At 39.6% G+C, this 24,391-nt stretch overlaps 1 protein-coding gene across 8 annotated transcripts; it reads right to left on the minus strand.

Moving 5' to 3' along the window:
* Positions 1-172: 172 nt before the first annotated feature.
* MFF (mitochondrial fission factor) lies at positions 173-24,209 on the minus strand. Of its 8 annotated transcripts, XM_084291689.1 has the most exons (10): positions 24,089-24,110; positions 23,715-23,777; positions 20,597-20,814; positions 19,582-19,754; positions 18,643-18,731; positions 14,573-14,647; positions 11,507-11,665; positions 5,568-5,630; positions 2,774-2,858; positions 173-2,402 (listed from the first exon to the last, which is right to left on the minus strand). In XM_084291689.1, exons 3-10 carry the CDS (start codon positions 20,811-20,813, stop codon positions 2,271-2,273), a joined length of 993 nt encoding a protein of 330 aa, XP_084147815.1. In that variant the 5' UTR covers position 20,814; positions 23,715-23,777; positions 24,089-24,110; the 3' UTR covers positions 173-2,270. The 8 variants fall into 8 exon arrangements, with proteins under 8 accessions (XP_084147815.1, XP_084147814.1, XP_084147816.1 ...); XM_084291688.1 differs by lacking the exon at positions 23,715-23,777 and having other exon boundaries at positions 24,089-24,209; XM_084291690.1 differs by lacking the exon at positions 23,715-23,777 and having other exon boundaries at positions 24,085-24,170.
* Between the last annotated feature and the right edge of the window lie 182 nt (positions 24,210-24,391).

Consider the following 24,391-nt stretch of genomic DNA (forward strand, 5'->3'; position numbering starts at 1 on the left):
AACACAAAGTCTTTTTTTTTTTTTTTTTTTTTTTTTTTTAATTCTCGTAAAAGAAGCTTCATTTATTTATTTTTTTCCCCTGTTACCCATACATCTCTTGGAAGCACACAGTAGTTCCCATCCTCCTTTACAGCAGACTTAAGGTAGCGCAGCTCTAGCTTACAGTCGGTGGTATAAAATTAATGAAAGTACCGAGAATGTGCACAGCAGGCCTTTCCTATTGTCTTTCACTAAAAGACAAAGACATTCATGGTACGAAAAAGCACAGCAAATACCCTACAGAGCCAATGGAGGTATGTAATACAAGATGAACAAAGCTAAAAAATAAATAAATAAATACAAGGAACAGCCAAATTTAGATGATACACAAGGAAGGAGGCATAGCAACCTACACAAAGCCAGTGCAAAAGCCATGTAATAGCAGATAGCATGCCCTGCTTTACTTGTGGTAGTACATGAAATGTGCAAGCGCAGCCACCCTCAGCCAGGCCCTTACAGGCTACATCTGTGTCCAGCTCTTCTCGTGCCCAACAACCTGTCCTGGTGGTCATCTTCCAGAGGAAGAAATCTCAGCGGCTTGTGCCATCCAAACGTTTGTATGAGCTGGGAGCCCAAGATACACTCTCCCAGATAAATACTGTGCAAAACAGCAGTCAGTCATAAGCAAAGTCAGATACTGCACAGCTGCATAAAGGACTTTGATATGCATTTACCATCTTTGCAGTCTTCCAGGATGACGTCCCATTCACCACAGCAGAGAAGAGCAGGAGTGGGCTCCTCGGTCACTTTATGTCCCAGTGTGCCACCACCCTAGTTCTGCCAGCTGCCAAGTGGAAGGGGAGCGGTGCTGCCCCAGCAAACCGTACAGCTGGCAGCTGCACTGAGCTGTGGGGCACCTTCCCGGCCTGTGGGGCAGTGCTCCCTGCGGCTGCAGGATGAGCCAAGGACAAAAGGCCCTCAAAGGGGCCCCGTGTCATCCACTTCTGCAGCTGTTGTGCATCATTATCTCTCACCAGTCTGTGTACTTGTAGAGCCCAGAAATGGTCCTGCAGAGTGGTCCCAGCTGTTCCAGGAAAGGTCCCCTCTGAAGCATCTTTTTGACGTCACTGCACTTTCTCCCATGCAGCGGCGCTGTTAGGAGGCTTCACACACCCAGGAAAGGGGCTGTGGCTGCTACAGCATTGCACAGAAGTGGCAGCCATACATTGCCTGGCAACACCAACACACAGGTTCCCTTCAGCAGCACAGCACCATGCACCATCCTCCCTCAGAGTAGGCTGGCAGGTACCAAAATGGCAGTGGATCGTGCGACTCAACCAGGAATGTTTGAACTGACCAGTACATGAGGACACCAGGCTAGCTTCTCATACCTATGTACTCACCACACACACCAAGAACAGTCTCTCAACACGCAGGGCCTGGTAGCACTGCAGCAGGCTGTATGGTGCCCTCCTGCTCCTTTTGAATTGTTCAAACCATCACAGCCACTTACTCCAATGCCTGCTAATTTAGATAACCCCCTAAATAAACTCTTAAAATAACATTAAACAATGCTTTTTTTGTTTGTTTGTTTTATTAAATACACTACATTGGTATCTTGTACTCAATCTTTTGTTCACTCACAGACTGACTTGCTTAAAAATGTATTTTATAGAAAAACATCTGTAAAATTAAAGCTAAAATAAAAAAATACATATTACACACCTCTGAACAGTCCGCATGTTAGCAAAGACCACCTTTTATTATTTGACCTGAACATGTGCTTAAACAAGGAACACACTCATGAAACAGGACACACTCCTTGAATATGGCACACCTCTGAAACTAGGCAGACTAAAGGAAAACTAGTGCAGTGATGTTTAATTGCATCTAACAACAGAACAATAAAAACTACTTTTTATTCTTTTTTTTTCCCCCCAAACCCATTCCATTTCTTCTCTTCCCACCACAAGAAAACATCCAGTAATTACTCCTGTAGGTCACTGTCCTTACATTGCATGAAGCAAACTTCATCTCAAAATCAGCTGATCCATATTTACATTGAAGCATGCAAAGGAGGATACTGCAAGTATCTGCAATGCAAATCTATTAAATACAGTATAACTGAACAACAAGGTGTCCCTTTAACACTGCAATTCTACAGCCTTTTTCTGTGGTGGTAGTTTCCAGTGTATGAATTATAAAACAGCATACAATTCAGAAACAGAAACAAATAATTCTGCAAATTTTGTTTGTATTTTCAACTACTAAGTTTTCTGGGAGAGCTGTGTCTAGCGCCGAAACCAAAGCCAGCTATTGAGTAGCCAGAAAGCTACAGTAATTGAGTACATAATCATTTCCCTCTTAGCACGCTCTTTGTTTTCTTCTTCCAGAAGTTGTAGACGCCGATTAAGTTTGATTATCTAGAAATAAATAAAAGCTTTTAATACTTTAAAGTTGCCAGACTTTCTAGAAGCTTCTGAATAAGCATCTTAGTATCATAATGGGTTGGATTTTAAACAATTGAGGTTGTGACTTTATCTTCAACTACTAGTGAGCAGACCTTTCTATTCCTGATAAGTAGGGGGGGTCAACGGAACTGGGCTTTCCAGATAGCGAGACCGATACAGATTTCTGAAGGCAGTCCAGCAGGGCTACAGAGAGGATTCCTCACCATACTCGTTACATGGCTGCCCTACCTTTGCAGCCATACCATTATATTACAAAAGACAACCTGCTTCTCCATTTTACCATTACAGATTTTTCTTAATATCAACGCCTATGCTTTACATACCTGTCTTCTTAAGGAAGCAGCATCTACAACAGTCATGTCATCTGGTGTTCCCTCAAGCGTTGTATCCATGTTGGAAAGACCGTATCTATCGGGTTAAAGAGATTGCTTAGTCCATAATAAGATTAGCAAGTACTGTATTTTATGAACATTTGAGTCGATATACTTTTTGCTGGTGATAGGCAGAAGAACTATAAAACTTTTTAGCTTTTACAGAGTTGTATAATTCAATTGGATCCTAAATGAATAAAGCACGAAGACATATGAAATGGGTACTTGACTGAACCTGAGTGTATTGTTCTCCACATTTAAATACTTTTTGAAGATTCTCCACATCAACAGACTTCATGCTGTCACTTGGTGTCTCAAAATACTACTAGTTATTCAACTGAGTAGTGAATGCTGAAAATTGCCCAAGCTAAAATACTAAAGTTGCAATGGATTTGAACCAACCAAATGAAGATTTGGCAAGAACTGGGTATCTTATGCTCAGTACCTCTTCAAATATCCCACAAGAACACCTATGGAGGTTAATGATCTCAGTTACAATAACCTTAGCATCTTAGGTGAGAGACAGAGAACCTTGCAAATGAAGAATTAGGTAGTCAGTGCTTGCTGAACTCAGCATACATCAGAAAGAAGGCTGCTCTCAGAACACCTTTCAATTTTCTTGATGCAGTGATTCAGAGAAAGCATTATTCTAACTCCATGGGCAGGTTATTTCAATACAGCACATTTATTAGTTGGGAGGGGGCAAAAAGTCTACATAAAGTATGTGATTTGATCATCCAAATACTACATCTTACCTAGATTTTTTTTCCAACAACCAACAGATAAACTCCTGATGCCATACCTACCACTGAGTTTCTCTCTTCCTATCTTAAAGTCTCAGTTTCCAACATTAATTCTCCTTGACTTAACCTGCTTTCTCATGAGGACACATGAACACCTGCTGCAAACAGCTGAGGATATCGAACAAAATACACGTCAAAGCTACCCAATTGAAAACACAATACACCTAAAAGAACGTTTACCATGTCATGACACAGTTATTGGTTAACTTTGACTAACATCTGAATACAAGCAGAATTCCTTAAGCTCACGGAATGCACTTAAATTCAGATCCTATTTTTGTACCACATCTTCTTCCATCATTTTTAGCAGGTGTCTATAGCATGAATGAGCTAAGGGCATTATCACTCCCCACACCCCATACACCATTTGTCAAAAGTTTTCCTGCCCCATTGTTCAGTAATATATTGCTTCTAAGAGTTGTTGTTTCTAAATGACAATTGCATTAGTCTGGACTTAGGTAACAATGAGATCTTTGAGCAACACTGCAAAAAGGAAATTAGTTTTTAATCTGTGCTTTTGGGGGGTTGAAGGTTAAACAGGTAAAAGGAAACACTTCTCTAGGTAAGATCAGGGTAAAAACAGGTTTTAGTAAAGAAATATTTGATTAAGCAACTGTCTGTCAAAGTCAAAACTGTTTCAAAAACATGGTATGAGACAAAAAAGTTTTGGTAACTATGTTAGCCTTAATGATTTTTTTTTTCTATTTTTTAATATACTAAGGACACTAAACATTCATTTCAATATAGTTTGTGTTTACACTACTTACTGTTCTTTCAGTTTAGGCACTATTAAAAAGATTGAAACTTGTTATTTGCTTAGTTCTGTGAAGCTCACATTGCCATTAACAAGTTATTTTAAAATAAACTTAAGTTCTTGATAAAACAATACAAACATTCCTACTCTTAAAAAAAGGCCTAAAGCTCTGCACAAAAAAATCAAGTTTCATTTTCTACCATGATTTCAAAGCCAAAGAAGTTTCTGAGGATGGTCTTTCGTAGCCTCTTTTTTTAAAAAAAAAACAAAGAAACAAACAAACAAAAAAAAAACACAAAGAAACAAACAAAAAAAAAACACTTGTAGAAGGTAAAAAAAAAAAAAAGAAAAAAGAAAAAAGAAAAAAGAAAGAAATTAGAAGATCCCACCCACAGCCTAGCTGTCCCCCAGCATCTCTTGGGAAAAAGAGAAGAGGCTCATAATTTCAATGGATAAGCATGTCTCCCTCGCAGGTCACAAAAAATATTAAGTCACAGGACATCACTGCTGCTCTACCAATTTCCAAACAATTCCAAATATTAAATCAAGAGCATCACCAACAAGAAATCTCTTGGACCATGACAAAAACTGAATTCTCAAGTTAGAGCTCAAGAACCACCTCCAATATTTACTCAAGTATAAGCATTATCTCCACTTTGATAAAAACAGAAGTATAGTGCGAAATGGGCACAACAGATGTGGAAATCCCTTAATCCGGACCACGACATAACACATTAAACTTGCATCTAATTCCACTGAAGTGATATCAATCTGAAATAATGGCTGTAAAAACGTACCTAGCTACAACTAACAATCATAGGCATGTCTGAGAACACCTGAAAAATAACACGGTTCAAGGCCAAATTTTCCAGCAATAAAAATATGAAACTCAACCACTACTAATTAGGAAATACTCAAAGTATACTGCTAATGAAATTTAAAAGCCTCCAATTGCACATACATTTGAGTCTGAAATTCAGCAGCACATTGTATCCACTATGTAAGTGAGGTCTTGCAAGTGACTTGGATGGGTAAGGAACAAGGGCCTAAGATACCTCAAGAGATGAGGGGGAGGATATGAACTAGCATCATTTATAAAACATAGGAACACTCAGAAATAGGGGAATGGAAATCTGAATTTTGAAATCTAAACTAGTGGATCATGACTAACAAAAAAAACACTCTTTACCTGGTGTTGTCATGATGAGGGTTAGAGGAAGTGGTAGCAGCTGACCCACCACGTAACACTGGCCTACAGCAGGATTTTGTAGATAGAAAGCACGAGATGGAAACAGGAAACGACAAACAGAGGTAAGAGGTAAAACACAGAACAAAAGAACATCAAAATACTTCCACTTATATTGTATATTATTTCAACACAATATAATACCTGTATATTTTATTGTGAATTGCACTTTCATATTTTAATTAACACTAAAAGTGTATGCAGCTAGGATCTGTAAGTAAGTTTTTGATGGTACAGCTTCATTTGTGGAAGATTGGAACAGAAGTTTGGGAGGAGGTTATCAACATTGTAAAAGTAACAATGGAAGACATTTTAAAGAGTCTCCCCAAAAACACAAAATCCCAGGAAAAAAAAAAAAGTTATCCACACACTTACAGAACAGAATAGCTCAGTTGGTTGGGACCTACAGATTTTGAGTTCAACTGCCTGACCACTTCAGGCTGACCAGAAGTTAAAGCATGTTACTGAGGGCACTATCCAAATGCCTCAAACACTGGCAGGCCTGGGGCATCAGCCACCTCGCTAGGAAGCCTGTTCAGTGTTTGGCCACGCTCAGCAACCGCCCCTAGTGCCCACCTGAACGTCCCCTGATACAGCTTTGTGCATTGACGTGTCCTGTCTGTGGTGACAGGGAGCAGAGACCCGCACGTCCCCCTCCTCAGGGAAAGGCAGAGAGCAGCAAGATGGCCTCTTGGCCTCCTTCTCTCAAACCCAGAAGAGCCTTTCCTCATAGCACAAGCCTTCCAGGCTTATAAAAGCTTTTTTAGCCATCTTCTCCTCTCTCTAAGAGAAGTTTTTTTGTCTTTTCTTTATTCATCTATGCTAAATATAATTCAGAAAACCTGGGCTAGTAGCCTAAGGACCATTTATAAAGGAGTGGCAGATCGCTCCAGGAAGAAATGACTAAAAGCTTCAAGTAGATGCTATGACTTCCCTGTAAGTACCGCTCTTTCAGATTTCCCTCCCTCCTTTTCTTTTTCTTCTCTTCTTCCGCAGAGAAGAAAAGGTTAGAGCTTTTTAAGTTGCTACAACTATACAAGCAGCAGCCTGTCAGGAAGAAGCTGCCATGTCCCAGAGCACAGCAACACCAGCAGTACCTTCCGACAGCGACAGCACTGTGCATTTCAGTGCCTCTTGTAAGGAGCCATTAGTGTTCCACAGCTATGCTGGGTAACAAACAGAAAAAAGATTTCAGGCTTTTGAAAGATTTCTCCCATTTTCCCAATGCCAACAGCAGGTATTTGTGCTGTGCACTGAACCAACGTATGCTCCAGCCCCTAAAATGAAAGAATCTGTGGATGAAGGCTGTTCTGGGTTGGAGGCAGAGGCTTGGTGCTGAGATGGCTGGGAGAACACTGTGGCCTGACCTGAAAACGAGCAAGCACTGTGCAAAAATACCACAACCACTAGTTTCACTTCAAGATTCAGGGTCGAGGAACCTTAGCAAACTCTGCTACCCAGTGCAAGACATACTGGGAGGAAGTCCTGCTCTAAAGAGCAAAGTGTTCCAGTTACAGAAGATGTATATACATCTGTAAAGTTAAAAACAAAGTCCCATTGCATACCATCACGTTTTCCTGTCTAGCACAGAAGCCAGCATGATATATTTAAAAAAAAAAAAAAATCCCAATACACACAATAAATGAATATTCTTACCCAAACAAATGAGGTCTTCCAAAAAAGTTAACAAAATTGGTATTTCTATTTTCTAATCAGAGAAATAACTCAGCTAGTTTGAAGTCCTGTCTGTCAGAGAATGTAACTTAATACCTGGAGACAACACAAGGAATTCAGCAAAAAGCAGCTATGGAACAGGTCACAGAGTTTCTCAGTGACCATAGCTGCCTGTAACTGGCAGATAAGCCAACAGCAGCTTGTCAGCATTCTGCATGCATTTCCCATGCTATCCAACAAAGGACAGCAACATTTGAACTTTGTGTCATGAGAACAACAGATCTTAAAAGTTCTCTCAGCTCTTGGCCTCTGTGGTAAACTTCAGATTTCAGAGATGTTGTGGAACTAATCGATACTAACCAACCTACGCTGCCTTTACCCAAAAAAAAAAAAAAAAAAAAAAAAAGCCACAGGTCTGGAGGTGGCTGAGTGCTGCAGCAAAGAACAAAACTAGGGTACTGTGGGTTCTGTCCAAATTGGAAACTTGATCTAAACTAAAGACAAGCCTTTAATTACACTTCCCAACACAGCCAGGCTCAGTTAAGCAGCTGCACATGGCTTCCTCCTTTTTTCTGCAGCTCACAATTTTATTTCTTTACAGGTGCACCCAAAAGGTTCATCCGAGTATTCTCCTGCCTCACTCACCCTTCCTACTTGCTCAGTTCCAAATATCAACAAAAAGTTTACTACCTAGATAACAGTGACCTCTTAACTGAGATCGCCTTAGCCCAAAATCAGCAGCAAATTTTTAGGTAAATACAGTATGCACAACTATAATATAGTCAAACTATTAAATACATGACCTTCTGAAAAGGAATATATTAAAAACTTTGTTTTCTGGCTACTTCTGTCCACTCCAGCCTCAACATTACACATGATCAGAAGCAGCCTTAACCCATGTATACTCAGCACTTAACTATTTAACTGCAAATATAATTGCAGCCTAAAACATGAAGGGAATGAACAGTAATGCACTTTAATAACAGTGGGAAAACAGGCAATAACATAATGACCAAATTAATCTGGTCTGTCTTCCTCTGCTTAGAGCAGAGTATGTAGTGGAAATACCAGGGGAATGATGCAATCAGAATTGGGTCTGGGAGGAAAACAAGATGTGTGGATGATCTAGGTACCTGTGTCCAGCTCACATCACTTGCACACCTGAGACTGAGGCCAGCACGTTCTTTGTTCAGTAGGGGCAGCAGCTATGTTGACTGCTCACTGTACTTTTCAACTTCTCTGGAAATCTCAGAATGACCTTAAGAACAGGCCCTAGGACTTTATGGATGTGATCCAGATGTGAACCGAGTAAGAAGCTCAGCTTCTGAAGTACAGAATGGATTTGGGCACAGAGCAATCAGTGCCTAGGTAAAACTGCTCTTCCTGCTTGCCTCAGCACTACAATTACCTATCAAAGCCATAGGTTTGTGTTTCTCCCGGGCTCCTTCACATTTGCAGACCATTTCATTTGCTTCTGAAATGCATTACCCTCATCCAAAGTCATGTGTAATAACTTCCATGGTCTTAACTCACATCTTATTTTACTTCTGCCATGAAAAACGTCATTAACACCCTCAATATAAGACATGATCTTGCAACACCTCAGGAAATGATTATGTGGGTGAAGATTAGCACTTAAGGAGGGCTGTGGTTTTTTAGGAAGGACTATCCTGAAGAAAGGGTACAGCAATGATCTTTCATACTTTTTTCTTCTTAATAAAAAGTTACTGGTCTAAGAGGTAAAAAGTAGTTCAGATAAAGTACAGATATTAAGACAACTTTATTCTCATATGATAATGTCTTTTTACCTGCATTTAAGACATTACTAAAATCCCTAAATACAGTTTTTATTTATTGCTTAAAGCATGTAAGATCAGTCTTTTAAAGACCAGTGTTTGGCCCTACATTCATTTGATAGAAATTGAAATGGAAAGAGGGTTAGAACTGGGAAGCAAAACTGACCTATTGTCCTTGTCCAAGCTGAAGGAAATGCAAGAGTAAACAGCGTAAACAGTGATCATTAGGTTGTTGCCCATTTGATTAACCTATCATGCCAGCAATGCCAACCAAACCAGGCATAATTCATCTGCAGCAGATGAACCAGCACCTACCGTTAGCAGTTTTAGTAGATTGAGAGCTAATTCTGAGAGTTTTTTGAAAAAAGCAAGCCATGAAACAAGTGAAAGCTATGTCTAGTGAATAGCACAAGTCAGATCTTGCTCATTTTAATAAGTGATCTCTTCTAGTCATAAGCATAATATTTAAAATAGGTAACATTTTCAGATAGAAAGCACATTATAATATAGAGCAAAAGAACAGAGTGCAGTTTCAAACAATTTAAAATAAACAATATTTTGCAACCATGCAAGTGGATCATCCAAATTTCACATTCCTACGCCAGCTGTAGAATAAGTGGGTATCTAAACACCCAACCACAAAGAATACACTTTACCCTATTGATTAGTTCATTATTTTGGCAACATTCATTCACAGGTGAATAGCACCAGTTTCCTGTTTCTTCTAAGAAGTTTAGTAAGTATAAATCAAAAATGACCCCAAACCAGGAAGAGTAATGCAGCTTTTGAAGTATTCAGAACCCTAGAATTTTTCTGGTAACTAAGGTAAGATGAAAAGCTATGTATGAATATGTGTATCCAAGAAAATGTGGGCAAGAACACGCCCAATGGAAGCCAGGAATAAATCCCACCAGCTTCACTGCAGACTGGGAAAAGGGCTAGAATTTCACTTAATTTTAACAAGGACTTTTGGCACAACACACAGTGCTGTTATTCAACAACAGTTGAATTCCTCCTTATCTAGGAGCTTTAATTTTGTAAAAAGAAAAAAAAAATATTCCATTTGATCTTTTAATATTGACAACTAAAAAAAACCAAAATTATCCAACTGTGGACAGTACTACAGTTTGCTCTTTCATAGGAATCAGTGGGGGTTAAGCACCCAACTCAAGTTCAAGGAGAACTAAGCATTTCTTTTGGGGGGTGTTTTTTTTTTTTTTTTTTTTGCTATATAGATATATTATTTTTAATTTCTTCAAATCCCCGTTAAGGGTATAAAGGCCAGCAAGACTGGAGTTCTACATGATTTGATAATGTCAATATGGAAATTTATATACTGTCACGTCAGCAGGCATGGTGAGCTACAGGAGGTGCCAGTTTGGAAAGTGACTGCTAAAACTTCTCAATAAGATTGGTTTGATAGTTACACTTTCTTACCAAAAGAACTGAAAAACAAACCCTTTGACTTCACACTAAAAAATATTAGGAATGCTGCTGGTATGTTAGCAACCAGAGGCAGACTGGGAATTGGAAAGAACTTCCTACCACAGGCCACACTGAAGGACTGCAGGAGGAATGAGCAGCTCCTTCCAACCCTCCTTCAAGTCCACCTCTCAGCAAGGACTACAGACCATGTGCAATTCTTTCCTGAATCTGTGTTACCATACTACTGAAATGAAAATTGCTTTTCATAAATTAACCTTGTTTTCACTCTTTATAAATGCTTCTGCAGTGATGAAAATGACATTCTCCTAATGCTCACAGCAAGGCTTGTTTTGGCTCATTACCTCTCAAAGTATCAGCTTACCCATTAGAACAAAGACAATTAATTACAGGAGCAAGTATATATTGCCTTTTTTGCTCACAACATTGGGTGAAGTGGTCACCATCAGTCACATATCAACAAGAGGTACTATTCACTAAACTGACAGTCTAATGTCTTGACACATTATTACAAGCAGCATCTACAATGTCTTGCATAATATTCTACCTAGTTTCTGCACATTTCTTTTAACAATTTATGGCAACATCACCCCAATCTTATTGATTTGCACCATTACTCACCAACAGAAAAGCAGTAGGCAAGGCTAATAAATGTGCAGTTTTAGGATCAAGTATTAATTGCAGTAAACGCTGACAATCTGGCAACTGCAAAATCTCTTTCACTCACGAATTAGCATTTCCTATTTTGATTTTTACGTGGAAGGAAATCTTAATGTTATATTTGACTGAAACAGAAGCATTTTGAAATGTGAATTTTGGACAATTAAATTGCTTATGAATAGTGAAAGCAAAGGAAAGCAAAAGCAAATAATTTCATCTCATTGTTTTATGAACAGAAACCACACTCCACTAAAAAGAAGAAAAAAAAAGAAGCAGCAGAAGCTGGCAGAATCAGTGACAACCAATCACCTGCGATTTTCATCCAGCACATCCAAGACCTGCTGGTAAGCCCTACGAGTGGAAGACTGGATAAACGACAAAATGCCACGAGCAGAGTAAAGATTAGTTCCATCTTCAGGTAACATATTGGGAGGACAAACACGAGCCTGTTGCAGTGATGGTGTCACACTGTTCATACAAGCATAGTAAATGAAGAGAGAAATACTACAGTCAGATTTTTAATCAAAAAACTTTTCAGATAGTCCCCATTTCAAAATGTTTATCGCTTGTTTTCGGTTTACCCTTCTCCCGCCGTTATAAGCTGACATCCCCAAATCCAGTAGCACAGGGATCATGAGCTATGTTTATATCAGCAGTTTAAAACTGTTATACAGGGTAGTTGCATGAAGTCCTTGCCCAGATAAGTCTGTACCTGTCAGAGTCCATAGTGAAGTCCTTATTGACATCAATGAGAAAAGTGTTTTTAAAAGCACAGGCATTTTAAAAAAATCCTACCCATAATCTCTTTCAAAACACAAGCTTTTTCAATAAGGAGAATCTCACACAGAATTCAACATTTCTTTTTCTTTGTGCTGTGAGTAAAGATAGAATTTTGATTTGCATGTGAACAAAGTTTAAAGGCAACTGCTAGAACTCAGTAAAAAAGGGGCACAGAATTCATATCCCAGTGATAACAACTTACATGATCTGAGGTTTTGGCCATGATGCATAACAATACTTTAAAAAAATAAAAATACAAAGGATTGAAATACAAGCATGAGCATTTTGGTTTACAGGATTACACAAACCTAACAGAAAGAAATGAATTTTGATAAACTGCATTTCATGTGCTCATTTTACCTGCCATTATCCACACTGTCCTTCACACATCAAGGCTTTTCTTAAATCAGGAGTTTTTAATTTAAAATGAGATACTTTAAGAGGAAGTCATTTGTTAGCTTAATCATTAATATTAATATAAATGCAAGACAAAGTGTGAGTTCACTGTATCCTTTACATCTTGGAATAGTTTTTATTCCAAGATTAGCATCTTTAATTCAACATAATCCCTTTAGCCTTGCCACTTGTACTTTGCCACAACAGTTTATAGAGTTATAATGCCAATCTTCCCACTCTTGTTGGCATTGTTATGAAATTAAGCATTACCAGCAGAGTACTTGGAAGTGGACTTGATATGTGGATAATTTCTAGATAGGTCATAGCTCTATAGATTCTCTGTTTTGAATAGAGCTGCTTTGCAACTGGCTGGCACCACAATCTGAACCGAGTAAGAAAGAAAATCCATGGAAAAGACAGATTCAAAACATGTTACACAGATGTCACTTCAACCACAAAAGAGTTAGAGCTATCTTAAGCTTCAAGAGACATGCAAAGACAGAAGTGGCTGGTGCTTGACTGATATTGGTCGTTATTAATCAGTTGAAACACAAATATCTTTTCTTGTTGCTGTTGAGTAAGCTTGACCAAAATAAAGGAAAAGAGGAGAATGAGAAGTCAGTAAGCATCTACTTCACTTCTTTATGTATTTTATTTTTCCCTGTAAGAATTGCAGATTATTATTTTTTTTATGTTTATAATGACTTATTTTGCCATCAATAGTAGTGGTCACAGCCACAAGTTTTACTCTTTAGTTGCATTGGAAATGCCAATATTCCCTAGAAAAATCTCCAGAAGCATGAAAATTCTGCCACTAAAGTGAATTAATGAGACTTTCTATTCACGTATGGATTTGCTAGCTTGAGGAAAGAGCTGAAGGGTTGAGTTCATATTATGATTTTATATTACAGTATTTTTTCTTATTCAGCCTAGTATTTGAGATGATGAACAACATCTTAAAAAATATTGCAAACTAAGATATTGTAGAATTCCTGTTGTCCAGAATGCTATTACTGTGAATAACCACAGCAATGGCACTCATAAAGTTTGTGTGGAAATAAACAAAAAACACATACTAAACTAGAACTACACAAAAATTCTCTACAAGAAAGTTACAGGTGGGAAACATTATTACAATAATCTCATAACTATAAGAATAATTCTATGAAGGGCTCAAACCATTAGGGAATGGGGGGGGGGGGGGGAAGGCCAAATTCTTCTAAGTTTCTTTTTCAGGATTCAAAATTGTTCATCTGTAAGCATGTGGTAGTCCTTTGAACTACATCAGAGACCATGGAGAAGCAATGTTATGAAGCAAATACCTGATATACAAATCAGCCAAGATAACGTAAGAATTCTCTAACACTTAACGTGACTACTTATCATTAGAGATTGTAGCTATCCTCCTCCTCTCTTTCATTGATAGCAAAATGATCTTAGTCTTCAATATAATTTTGTTCAAATGTTCTGAAAAGAATTCTTATTTGCAGCTACAGCCAGTTATTGTCTCAACGCTTTCTGGCTAAAAAAAACATAAATAGAATTTGGAACTAAAACAAACAACTTGGAGTTATAGAAGTTACTATGGAGGAGCTCAGTAACATTCTACGACATGCAGAGTTTCTAGCTTCACAGGAATCTCCCCAAAGCCTTCTCAAAATATTTGAGGTATATGTAGGGCTTATTTCAGAATTTCTCAAACTATGAAATCCAACTCTCTAGGGAGAAAGAAAGTTTTCCCTTTCTCTAGGGGAAAGGCAGGAGAAGAGAAAAAATTACCTGTTCTCCCTTTTTCAATGCAGTCTTGGTGGTTTGTTGACTTCTGATTCAAAGGAGAATCTTTACATCCAATATCAGCTAACAATGACCAACTAAAAGCTTAGTTTCTTCAGCTAATCATAAACAGCCAAAGAGCAAAGAATCAGACTAATTTTTTTTTTTTAATAAATCAGTTGTTAATTGAAGCTCTCCCTTTCCTTCTAACACCATTTACTTTTTCCTGTGTTTCTTACACAAGGAAATGATTTGGCAAAGTTTGAGGAAGCCTGCAACAAAATTAGAAACCACACATTCAGTGTAGCAAAGCCTGTTTCACATTTTATATTCCAAATTAATCTTACTCAGAAAATTAGTATTGCAGAGAACTACACAATTAAACACACTCTTCATTTTCTTATACTAGGTAACATGTAGGCTTACGTGCAATCCTTAGTCGAAAGAGGTGACTGGAACCGTGGCATTTTATTTCTTGGGACAGTATCTGATCTGTGACACCTTGAATAATAATTGTAATCTCTTAAGTAAGCATCCTTTATAAATAGAGGGAATAAAATTTAGAGAGACATTATTATTGCTACACACGTAGGTAGTTATTGTGCAAGCAGGTGCCTACTTGTTAGTAATTCTTAAATGCTTTTTTTTTAATTTTTTTTATTTTTTTTTAAATGAGACCATCTCTAACTCCCAACAAATTCTTGGAAGAGTCTTTGCATGCAAATGGATGACAATAGACAAAAAAAAAAAAAAAACACAACAGAAAAACCTATCTGTACCATGTGGAGAACACAATGATAAGTAGCCTGGCCAACTTCTTGGCTTCAGTCTGACAAGCTAATATAAAACATTTTGTCACTTTTAAGGTCAGACACTGGAATTTCACAGAGTACATCTGAACATTTTGTCTGAGGACAGCAACGTCCTAGATTAAAACTGGAGTATTATACTCCTATTCAGATAAAGGTTCTAAGTGACAGTACTCCATATGCCTTCTCAATGGGATCCTCACCACAGCATCTTCATAGCCTATCATGTCCATCAGAAATTTGAATCAAGGAGGTAAGAAAAACAAGCAACATTTTTTGTTTTTAATAGAAATTAAATATTTGAAGTAATTTCAAATTGGCTGTAAGATGTGGACTGTTCTTCCTATGAAGCTGTAAATCAGACTCAAACATTGGAATAAAGAGATCATCTTTCTCAAATTAGATGACCAAAATATTCATTATTGTAGAAATAAACTACCTGGACATGACATGAACTTACAAGTCAAGCTAGTTTTGATGATGCAGCTTTGTACCGCTAGGACAATTAGAACAAAGCTACTGCTTTCAGCCAACACCACTTGAAATAAGAACTGCAGGAGCAGCTGGTTCCTTGCACATTTGTAAAACAGTGAAAAAACATTTCTCAGGGATGTGACAGAAATTTTGAAGTGATATGAATGAGATATAATAGTTACACACTTCAGTTTTCTGCAGTGCAAACAATACATTTGTAGTGTAATTTCTCTATTTCAGTGGTCTGATTTATCAACAAGTGAATTCATCTTAGAATAAATGCATCATATTTACCAGGAACCTCTAGAAGAAATAGCAGTCTACAAACTAAGTGAAAATCAATACCATCTGAGGTAGCATAAATTTGTACCAACCAGGTTGGTTTGCTTGTATTTCTTATTTGAACCACTCAGTAGCACTTCCATGCCAGCAGCTCCTCCAAGCAGCTACTACAGCTAAAACTGAATGCTACATTATTAGTTTTGTTTCTAGAGTCACCACTACTATTTTATTTCCATTAAGCTTGCTTTTTTTTTTTAATCTCAAATTTGCAATATATGCCTTCTGGACCTACATTGTGAAGAACCACTAGTCAAGAAATACCTTTCCCACCAAGTACAAAAGACTTGTATGGCTCACACAAATGCAGGAAAACCAAGTTTCACCTCGAGCATTGTAGTTTCATAATAAGCATTCACAGAATGTTTTCCTGAGGATTAACCAGGTTCACAGGTATGTTCTCCATCCAGAGATTGACTCAACCCAGGTGAGACAGAAATGTCAGACTCAGCATCACTGAGAACACAACAGCATGTTCAAAGTGATTTCCTTTTCTGGATCACACTGCGTCAAAAGAAGCAATGATGACAGAAAAAGAAGCAATTGCTAGGAATCAGTGATTTCAGAGCAGATGATCTATGCAGGAGGCACAGCATAACTTCTGTCATAAGAAAACAAGTGCCTGAGAGGATGAGAGACAAATGAAGTTCTACAAATATAAATTATCCGCAGGCTGGCAAGCGTGGAATTTCTTCGCCACAGTGAAGAAATACAGATTCTTCCACATTGTCAGTAGAGAGCACAGATACGGGAGGCTCAATATTAGTTGTTATTCTTCATACAAACAAATAGAAGAGATTCTGGATCAATCTCAAGTTTATATAATTTTCCTAAAAGAATGTAAATGCTTTCAGGACTTGTACTTGACAGATATTATGCAGCCACAAGTATGAGCATCGAGAGAGGCAAAACTCATCTCCTGATGTGTCAGGATTTCCTAGCTGTTGTATATGATAAACTGAGTCATGCCAAGTAGAAGTTACTTACTTCATTGATCACATTTTAATATTTACAGAATTCCAGGTTTGTATTGCCTTGCTAAGCCTCTTTGAAGGACTGCTAATAGATTAAGCAATTGTGACAGCAAATAGCATTTAGACAGTCTGAAACCAGCAATTCCACATACAGCAAAGCACACAGGTGAGCTTTGCAGGTTTTGAGAACTTTTGGATTTGAGAAACCCAGATGTGAGAAATCTCAGAGTGACTGGGTACAGCCATTCAGAGTTGATCCTGCCAGCTTTTCAGATCACAGCCCAGGACCTTCAGAAGAGTAAAAAAACAGAGCAAGAATAAAAGTGATTTCAAGAAACTGCAACAATTCATACACCATCTGTTTTTCCTTCAAGAGCAACACACCAAAGACTGAAAAAGCAGAGCTGGTAACATCAAAGTGGTAAACCTTTTCACAAGCAGCTTCCACCACACGAAGACCTGCCTGCATTGTGTGCAGACTATCACATAGGCATTCCTGCAGAGTAATTACAGGCACATCCAGCCCAACCTATTTTAACCGGATGACCGATATCAAAGTGAAATTGGGCACTTAGTAGGCTGCTATAATATCTGCAGACTGAGATGATCAAGGAGCTTATGGACATGGATTTCATTTTGCCAGTTCAGTGAACGTATATAATTCAGTAGACTTGAGCGCCTAGATATGTGCAATAAGCTTGTATCAACTAAAAGCCTGATTAAGTAAGAGAAGAAAGATATGCAACAATATTTCCATGAAGATCTGGAGGAAGAAAAAGAAAGTTATAACCTCTGAAATAGGCATTAGAGTACATTTCACCAGTTTCAGACAAAATAACTCACAGGTAGATAGATACATGTACATTTAGTACTTCCTAGTAACCCTGCTGTAAATAGAAGAAAACAGGCATTTCTAGGACATAATTCACCTGATCTGTTTTACGCTAAAAATAAATAGATCCTAAGTAGGTCTTGCACTTACTTCCCTCAATTTACTGCAAATTAAATTTCAGGTGATTTAATAATACTGTGTTACACAGCCTACATTTGTCTAGTGTTGATGAATCCCATTGTGTGGTCTCACTTCTCATATCCTTTCAACAAGGGAAAAGGTACTCTTTATGGTAGCTGTATTAGGAATTGTTCTGACCAATACATGAAGTTTAAGTGTTCAGTTGTGAAAACAATTACTGGCAGGTGGAAGAATGCCATCACTCAGAACACAGTGACTAGTCAAACGACTATCATGTCTAATCAGAATATACAGACATGTACGTCTTCAGAAAGCACCATAAGAACTGTTACCACTGATGGTACCAGAAGATGAAGCTTCCGACTTTAAATGCTACTTGCCATTTTGGTCTTAAAAGATTACAATATGAATTCACAGATTCCAATGCATTAAGTATATAGACACCAAAGAAAACTGACTTTTTCTAATATTCATGAGAAATACCGGAGATACGCATCTTCCTTTGCCTATGAATTAAAACCATTATGTAATACCAGTGGGAAAAGGGAACAGTTTACTGCACAAAGAACTCAATTTCTTTCAGCAGATAACCTGAAAATTCAGGAAAAAAAACCCTATACCACTTCACCAACTCAAAAAAAAAACACCTCCTAAAGTAACAATTCAGAGTAACTGGTGAAACAGTGGTGAGCCCAGAAACACTCTCACCCATACACTCTAGGAAGACACTTCCCAAATACCTTACTGAATGTCACCTTACTGAATGAAATGCAAAGAAATTAAGAAAAATGCTAGCCTACTACTGTTAAAAATTAAGTGTTTGCTACTACATTTAAAATGTTAGGAAAACAAATACACAGAGATAAGGCATAAAAGAAATACGTAACAAAGCTGTAGTGCAGCCCAGCACCCCATTGCTCTACTCACAGGGAATCATTTCGGGCCAGCTGGCCGTTCTGCCGAGTGGCGTTTTCGCTCATGGAGCGTTCTCTTTTCAGTCTTCCCACTGAGCGAACCTGTGTACGAGTGAAGGAAGATGGAGATAAAAGACAGGGAATTCCAGCAGAGACTTAATAACTTAGCACTGGAAGATTAGCACTGGAGATGTAAGTTAGATCTGTTCTCAAGATACAAAGCCGTATTTTCACGGGTTCCCAGAGATTAGAAGAAAGACATCAGATGAGAGGACCTGATGCAGGTACATGTAAAACCAACTTCCAAACTTGTTGCCATCCTTGATATATGGATTTGAATTTGTAACAAAGCAATCTGTTACACTTAATATTACTTCCTTTCACCAGAGACAAACACTTTTCTACTTTGTTTTCCAAGTAGACAGAATATGCAACTCCTTAAATATTTCTCAGTTATTCAGATGCCAATTACATGTCATCCACCTGGATGCCAATACCATACAATTCTTTGAAGTACTTTTTCAGAGTTTTAACAAAACTCACTAGTTCTATGTGTTGCAATATCATATATCAATGAATACCAAAGATTAATAATACATGTCAAAACAATTGTGTGTTTTCTGATAACCTGCAAATTAATAAACTCACAGCTTTTTCTTTAATCAAAAGGGTTATTTCGTTAAAAGTACTTTGAGCAGTTCTAATTATGACTTCATTTTATAAGTGCTGTGTAAGCTTACTGAGACTGCCAACCCCTAGTCATCTGTCAGTGAAATATGGAACCTAAAAGGCACAGTTTAGAACAACTGCAGTGCTTATAGAAATATTATGTATTTTCCCAGCTTATGTTTGTACCAGATACGTCTGCACTACTATGGAGAAATCACTGGTTCTTTCACTTTGCTTTAGAAGAAAGTTTCTCAACCAGGGAAAGAGCAAAATAAGTACTAGCCTCTTCATTCTGAGGTGTCTGCTGTGGAGGTTTTTCTAGGTCCAAAAAATCTAGTGGTCGATCACTAAGAGAAATAACACGGGGAGGAGTTTTCAATGCCAGTGGTTTGAATGGAGTAGACTGAAGAAGGTCAAGGTCTGGTGGTCTGGAAAGTGGAATGTCTTCACTGTTACCTGCAAGAACATCAGTTGTCAATAGAAAGATTTCTGTGGCCTAAGGGTTGATTTTCTCAGAATATGCCAAATAATTAAGAATATTTTTTTAAGAACCTTGTTTGTTAAAAACCACGTTTAAAGCTTTCTTAACTAGCACATTAACTGGCACTTATTTGAGCAGTATGCCTGAGAAATCCTGAGCAACATCAACCGTTATTGAAGTGAGGGCACTTTTAATCTCTAGACATAGACCTATTAAAGCATATTTGTATACAAATACAACTAACTGGTGATTTGAACATTTCCTTCTTTCAAAGCATAAAATACACACTTCACACATTTAGCAAATTGTAAGGCCTTCAGCAGCTCCAGGTCTCTCGCTGTAAAGCCCACCGCCATAAATACTAGAGAACTCTTGAGAGAGTGCACCCAACACAAACAGAACCTTAACACGATGGGCATTCCAATTATAATAAAAAAACATTTTGAATAAGAAGTGTCTAATATATAGTACATGCCCCAAACTTCTAACAGGAATTTTTAGCTTATTAATTAAAAAAATCAGGTATAAATCAAAAACCATAAAATCTTCTTGCCTATAATCCAGAAATGGTTTAGTAAGATGAAAAGTCAGCAATTCAACTTCCTGTTCCTAATTCCTTCATTAACCATCTCTGCTACATTACACCAAAATTATTCATGAAGCTTTTTCAGGGATTGAGAAATCCCTGTCTGAAAACTGGAAAAGCATCACACATCTTTTTCTTTATAAAAATGTATAGAGATACATGACCTGTAAGAAATTTGGGGAATTAATTTAAATGTTTGCTTATTTTTCTTATATTGAGGTGCAGCCGTACCTGCCACTACAATCCGCTCTGGAACCTGCATCGTTACACTGGCATTTGGGAATCCTTCTGGGACGTCCTTCTCAAGGTCAGCATTTGGAGGAGCCACTTTGAGTTTTTCTGGGACCCTCATGCGCTGGCTGATTCCCTCAGTGTACTCCATTTCGTACTGAAGGCGATTAATCTCTGCCATCTCGGCAGCTGGCGATGGGAATGCAGCCCCACTCATTCTGACAAAAGAAAACCAAAAGCTCTAACAGCAGTACCTGAAACCAACAGAAAGCAACTAAAAGAATCTCTCTGCTGTGATTCCTGGGCATGTGTTAAAAGATCCCAAGTAGAATTCTTTAGAGAAACAAACTACACAATAAAATATGTAGAAACTTCAGTCCCAAGGGGCTAAGCACCGAGGGCAAGGAGCTGAGAACAAAGCAGTGCTGCATGTAGCACCCAAAGCTGCACGAGGGTCCTCAACTGGAGCTGTACACTGCATGCAGAACTCCTCCTGGGTCACGTTTGTTTGCTTTTCTAAATCGCTATTCCTGCACTGGCTGGCAGAAGGATAAAAAACATTGGTAAGATCTTCAGGATTGGTAGGAAATCAAAACATCAGTCTGTATTTGCACAGATCCAGCGTACCAGTATTTGAGAAAGCGGATAAAGCCTCACAAAACCACACATTGAAAGAGGGGAAGAAAAGAGACCTAGGCCTCTGCTATCACTCATCCAGATCTCAGTCTTACAAGGACACGTTTTCTTATCAACAACCTGTCGAGTTGGCTTGAAGACCAAGCATGTTCATAACCTGCTACCAATTACATGCAATCACATAAACATTTCCCTTCTGAATTTTCTGTAAATGAAAATCTTACAGGGGTTTACCAATACTTTTATTTACGCAAACATTTTCTTAGAAAGCAAAGGGATTTCATAGGAAGCAACAAAGGGATTTCCTAGAAACTGGGCTGTGATGGTTATTGACAGGGCAATTGCTGGAGAACTGTATTGAAGACACAGACAGAGATAACTTTTCTCTTGTTTTAAAGGTGTGCAGGGTATTCAGCTTAAGACTGGGAGGAAAACAAATCCTAGAGCTACAATTGAGGGGCTGGAAAGGGGCCACTGATGGAAACTAAAAGCTAGAAAGATTCACATGGCTGAGGAAAATTTTTCTTTGAGGCAGTGGTTAGCAGACGTTGTCAATGGCCCATAACCACTCAGATTATGGTGATGGCTTTGGTTAAGACAATGAAAATCTGGAGCTGCAGTTAGAGCGAGGCTGGGAAGTGGCTCCAACAGAAGCTGAGCTGCAAGAAAGCCTCAAATGTGAGAAGCTTTTAATCCAGTCAGCGGCAGGGGGGCCCTGTCCATAGCTCAGCCTGAGATGAGTTATTTTTACCGTTAGGGTTAAGAGAATTATGTATTTCTACACATATATGCACACATACAAGGTGCAAACACAGTTACCATGGGAAACCCACCCAAAGGAAACAAAACTTGCTGTAGCAAGAAATCTTTTGCTGGTACTGCTTCAAGTAGCTCCCTAAATGAAGCAATCGATTCTGGCAAAAGAGCATTTTTTTGCCACTGTAATTGCAACTGCATTCTTGTACTATTTTGGGCAGCAAGGCCACGTCTGTTGCTGTGCACACACTCTAACAAGCCGAGCACACAGAACTTGGCCAACAAAACAGCGGGACCCACCCAAGGAAATTTAGCCCCTGCGACCCTATTTTTTGTTGTCAGTGTTAAGGTTGCAATCATGACACACAAGGGCAGATTTTGCTTGTTTTTCAACATGGGTAGTGTGCTTCCTATGGAACCAAACCAAGCCAGCTACACTTCGTCCCATCAACCTTCCTGGGCACAGAACGAATAGAGCATCTCCAATTGTTTATAGTTTCATGGGTGTTTGTCGCATGTAGTTATAATTAAGACTAATGCTTGGCCACATCACACAGAAATGGTACCTTCCCTATTTATCAATCAAACCTCAAGTTAATAGTAATCTGCAGACAACAGAAATAAGCACACAGAAGGATATGGTCAGACTGTATTAAATGCACAAATTCAATATATTAAAAGCATAATCCCTTTGGCAATCCATCCTGGGACCCTCGGTGCTGTTCTCAAGACTCCCAATCACCACAGATCAAACAAAAATAAACTCACTAATCTGAAAGCCTGATTCACACCAGCACACTAAGAACTGGGGCTCACAGAGGTCTCCATTCCACATAAACTTAAAAAAAAAAAAAAAAAAACACACCACCACAAAAACACATAAAGACAATACCTGAAATTATGCACCGATTTAATCCATCTGTATTAACTCTTACTGTTTGTGTGTACCAAACGACAGGAATTTGAACAACCCTTTTCACTAGCAATAAACAGTTCAAAATACACCTGGCCTTTGTAGTAGCTCAGGAGGTGCACGAGCAGCTCCGTCACTTCACAGCTCTTAGATTTAAGATTTTTTTTCTTGTTGTTTCTGCTCTTTGGTCTTGCAAGCTATGTTTATCTCTCTTGTGAGCTGTCAGCCCCATCAGCCAGTGACATGAAAAAAGACCACAGCCTTCAGCAATTCTGCTGCCCAAAATATGCTTGCCCTTTCCAACGAGGGTCTATGATCAATAAAGCACTTCCAGACCAATAGTAGTAAAAAAAAAAAAAAAATAGTATTAAAGATCATAATATCAGTATCAGTAACGAATTTCAAGACCTTTAAGTCCCCAGGCTGTCTGCTGGCAGCAGCATACGAGGCAGTTACTGCTCAAGAGACTTGCTAAAGGTCCTTGACAGCGTGTTTGCTGTGTGACTGCAACTCCCACACAGCCCTAACGCGGGTTCTCAGGCATCACCACAGCTTCCCTTACGTTTGGCATCGCCTCGGTACGTAAGTCAGCACGGCAACTGCCTTCCAGCTGCAAGACAAAACACACACACACCGACAGCACCCGAGATTCGTCCCATAAAGGGCTTATGAATAAAATATTGCTGGTCAGGCTCAGCTGCACCCGCTGCTTGCCAAGGGCTGAGTAACAGCAGCTCCGGGGCTCGCTGCTCTGCCTCTCTCGCCTGCCTCTCGCCGCTGAAAATCGTTTTCTTTCTGCCACATCGATCTCACCTTCCAACCCTCCTGGCACGGGAAGGGCACAGCAACCGGCACCGAGACTGCTGCAAGAACAAACTGCGGACAACCGAGCGGGGCTTGTTAGTAAAAATGTAATTGTTTAAAGGAAGCACGAGCAGAAGTCAGGCGGTTTGGCGGGACAGCGCCAGCACCGCGTCCTGAAGGTACGGGGCTGGCGGCGAGGGAGGGCGGCGGGGCTGGTGCTCAGCGGCTCTGGGGAGGGACGAGCCCGGGGAGCGCCCGGGGCCGGCACAGCGCGAAGAGACGGCGCGGAAACAGGGCCCGGGGCAGCGCGGGCCCTCAGCGCCCTCCCCCCGCACCCCCGGGGCTGGCAGGAGCCGGGGAAGCCCTGGCGGGGCCGCACTCACCCACAGGCGGCTGGGCCGGGCCGGGCCGGGGCCGGGGCCGGTCCCGCGGCGGGGCGTCAGGCGGCGCTCAGCCCAGCGGCACGGAGGACGCGAAGCCCGGCGGGACTGACCCCATCGGGCCGCCGTAAGGGTTGCGGGGCCGGGCACCGCTCGTCACGTGGGTAAAAGAGGGCGGAAGCGTTTCCCGCCGCGGCCTCACGCGCGGGACGGCGCGGCGGCGGCCATGTTGAGTAAGGGCAGCGGAGGCCCCGAGGGGAGCTGTGTCCGCGCGGCGCCTGCGGCGTTGTTAATCACGGCTAATTA

Source organism: Netta rufina (assembly GCF_964035555.1).
Source record: "Netta rufina genome assembly, chromosome: 9".
Lineage (NCBI taxonomy): Eukaryota > Metazoa > Chordata > Aves > Anseriformes > Anatidae > Netta > Netta rufina.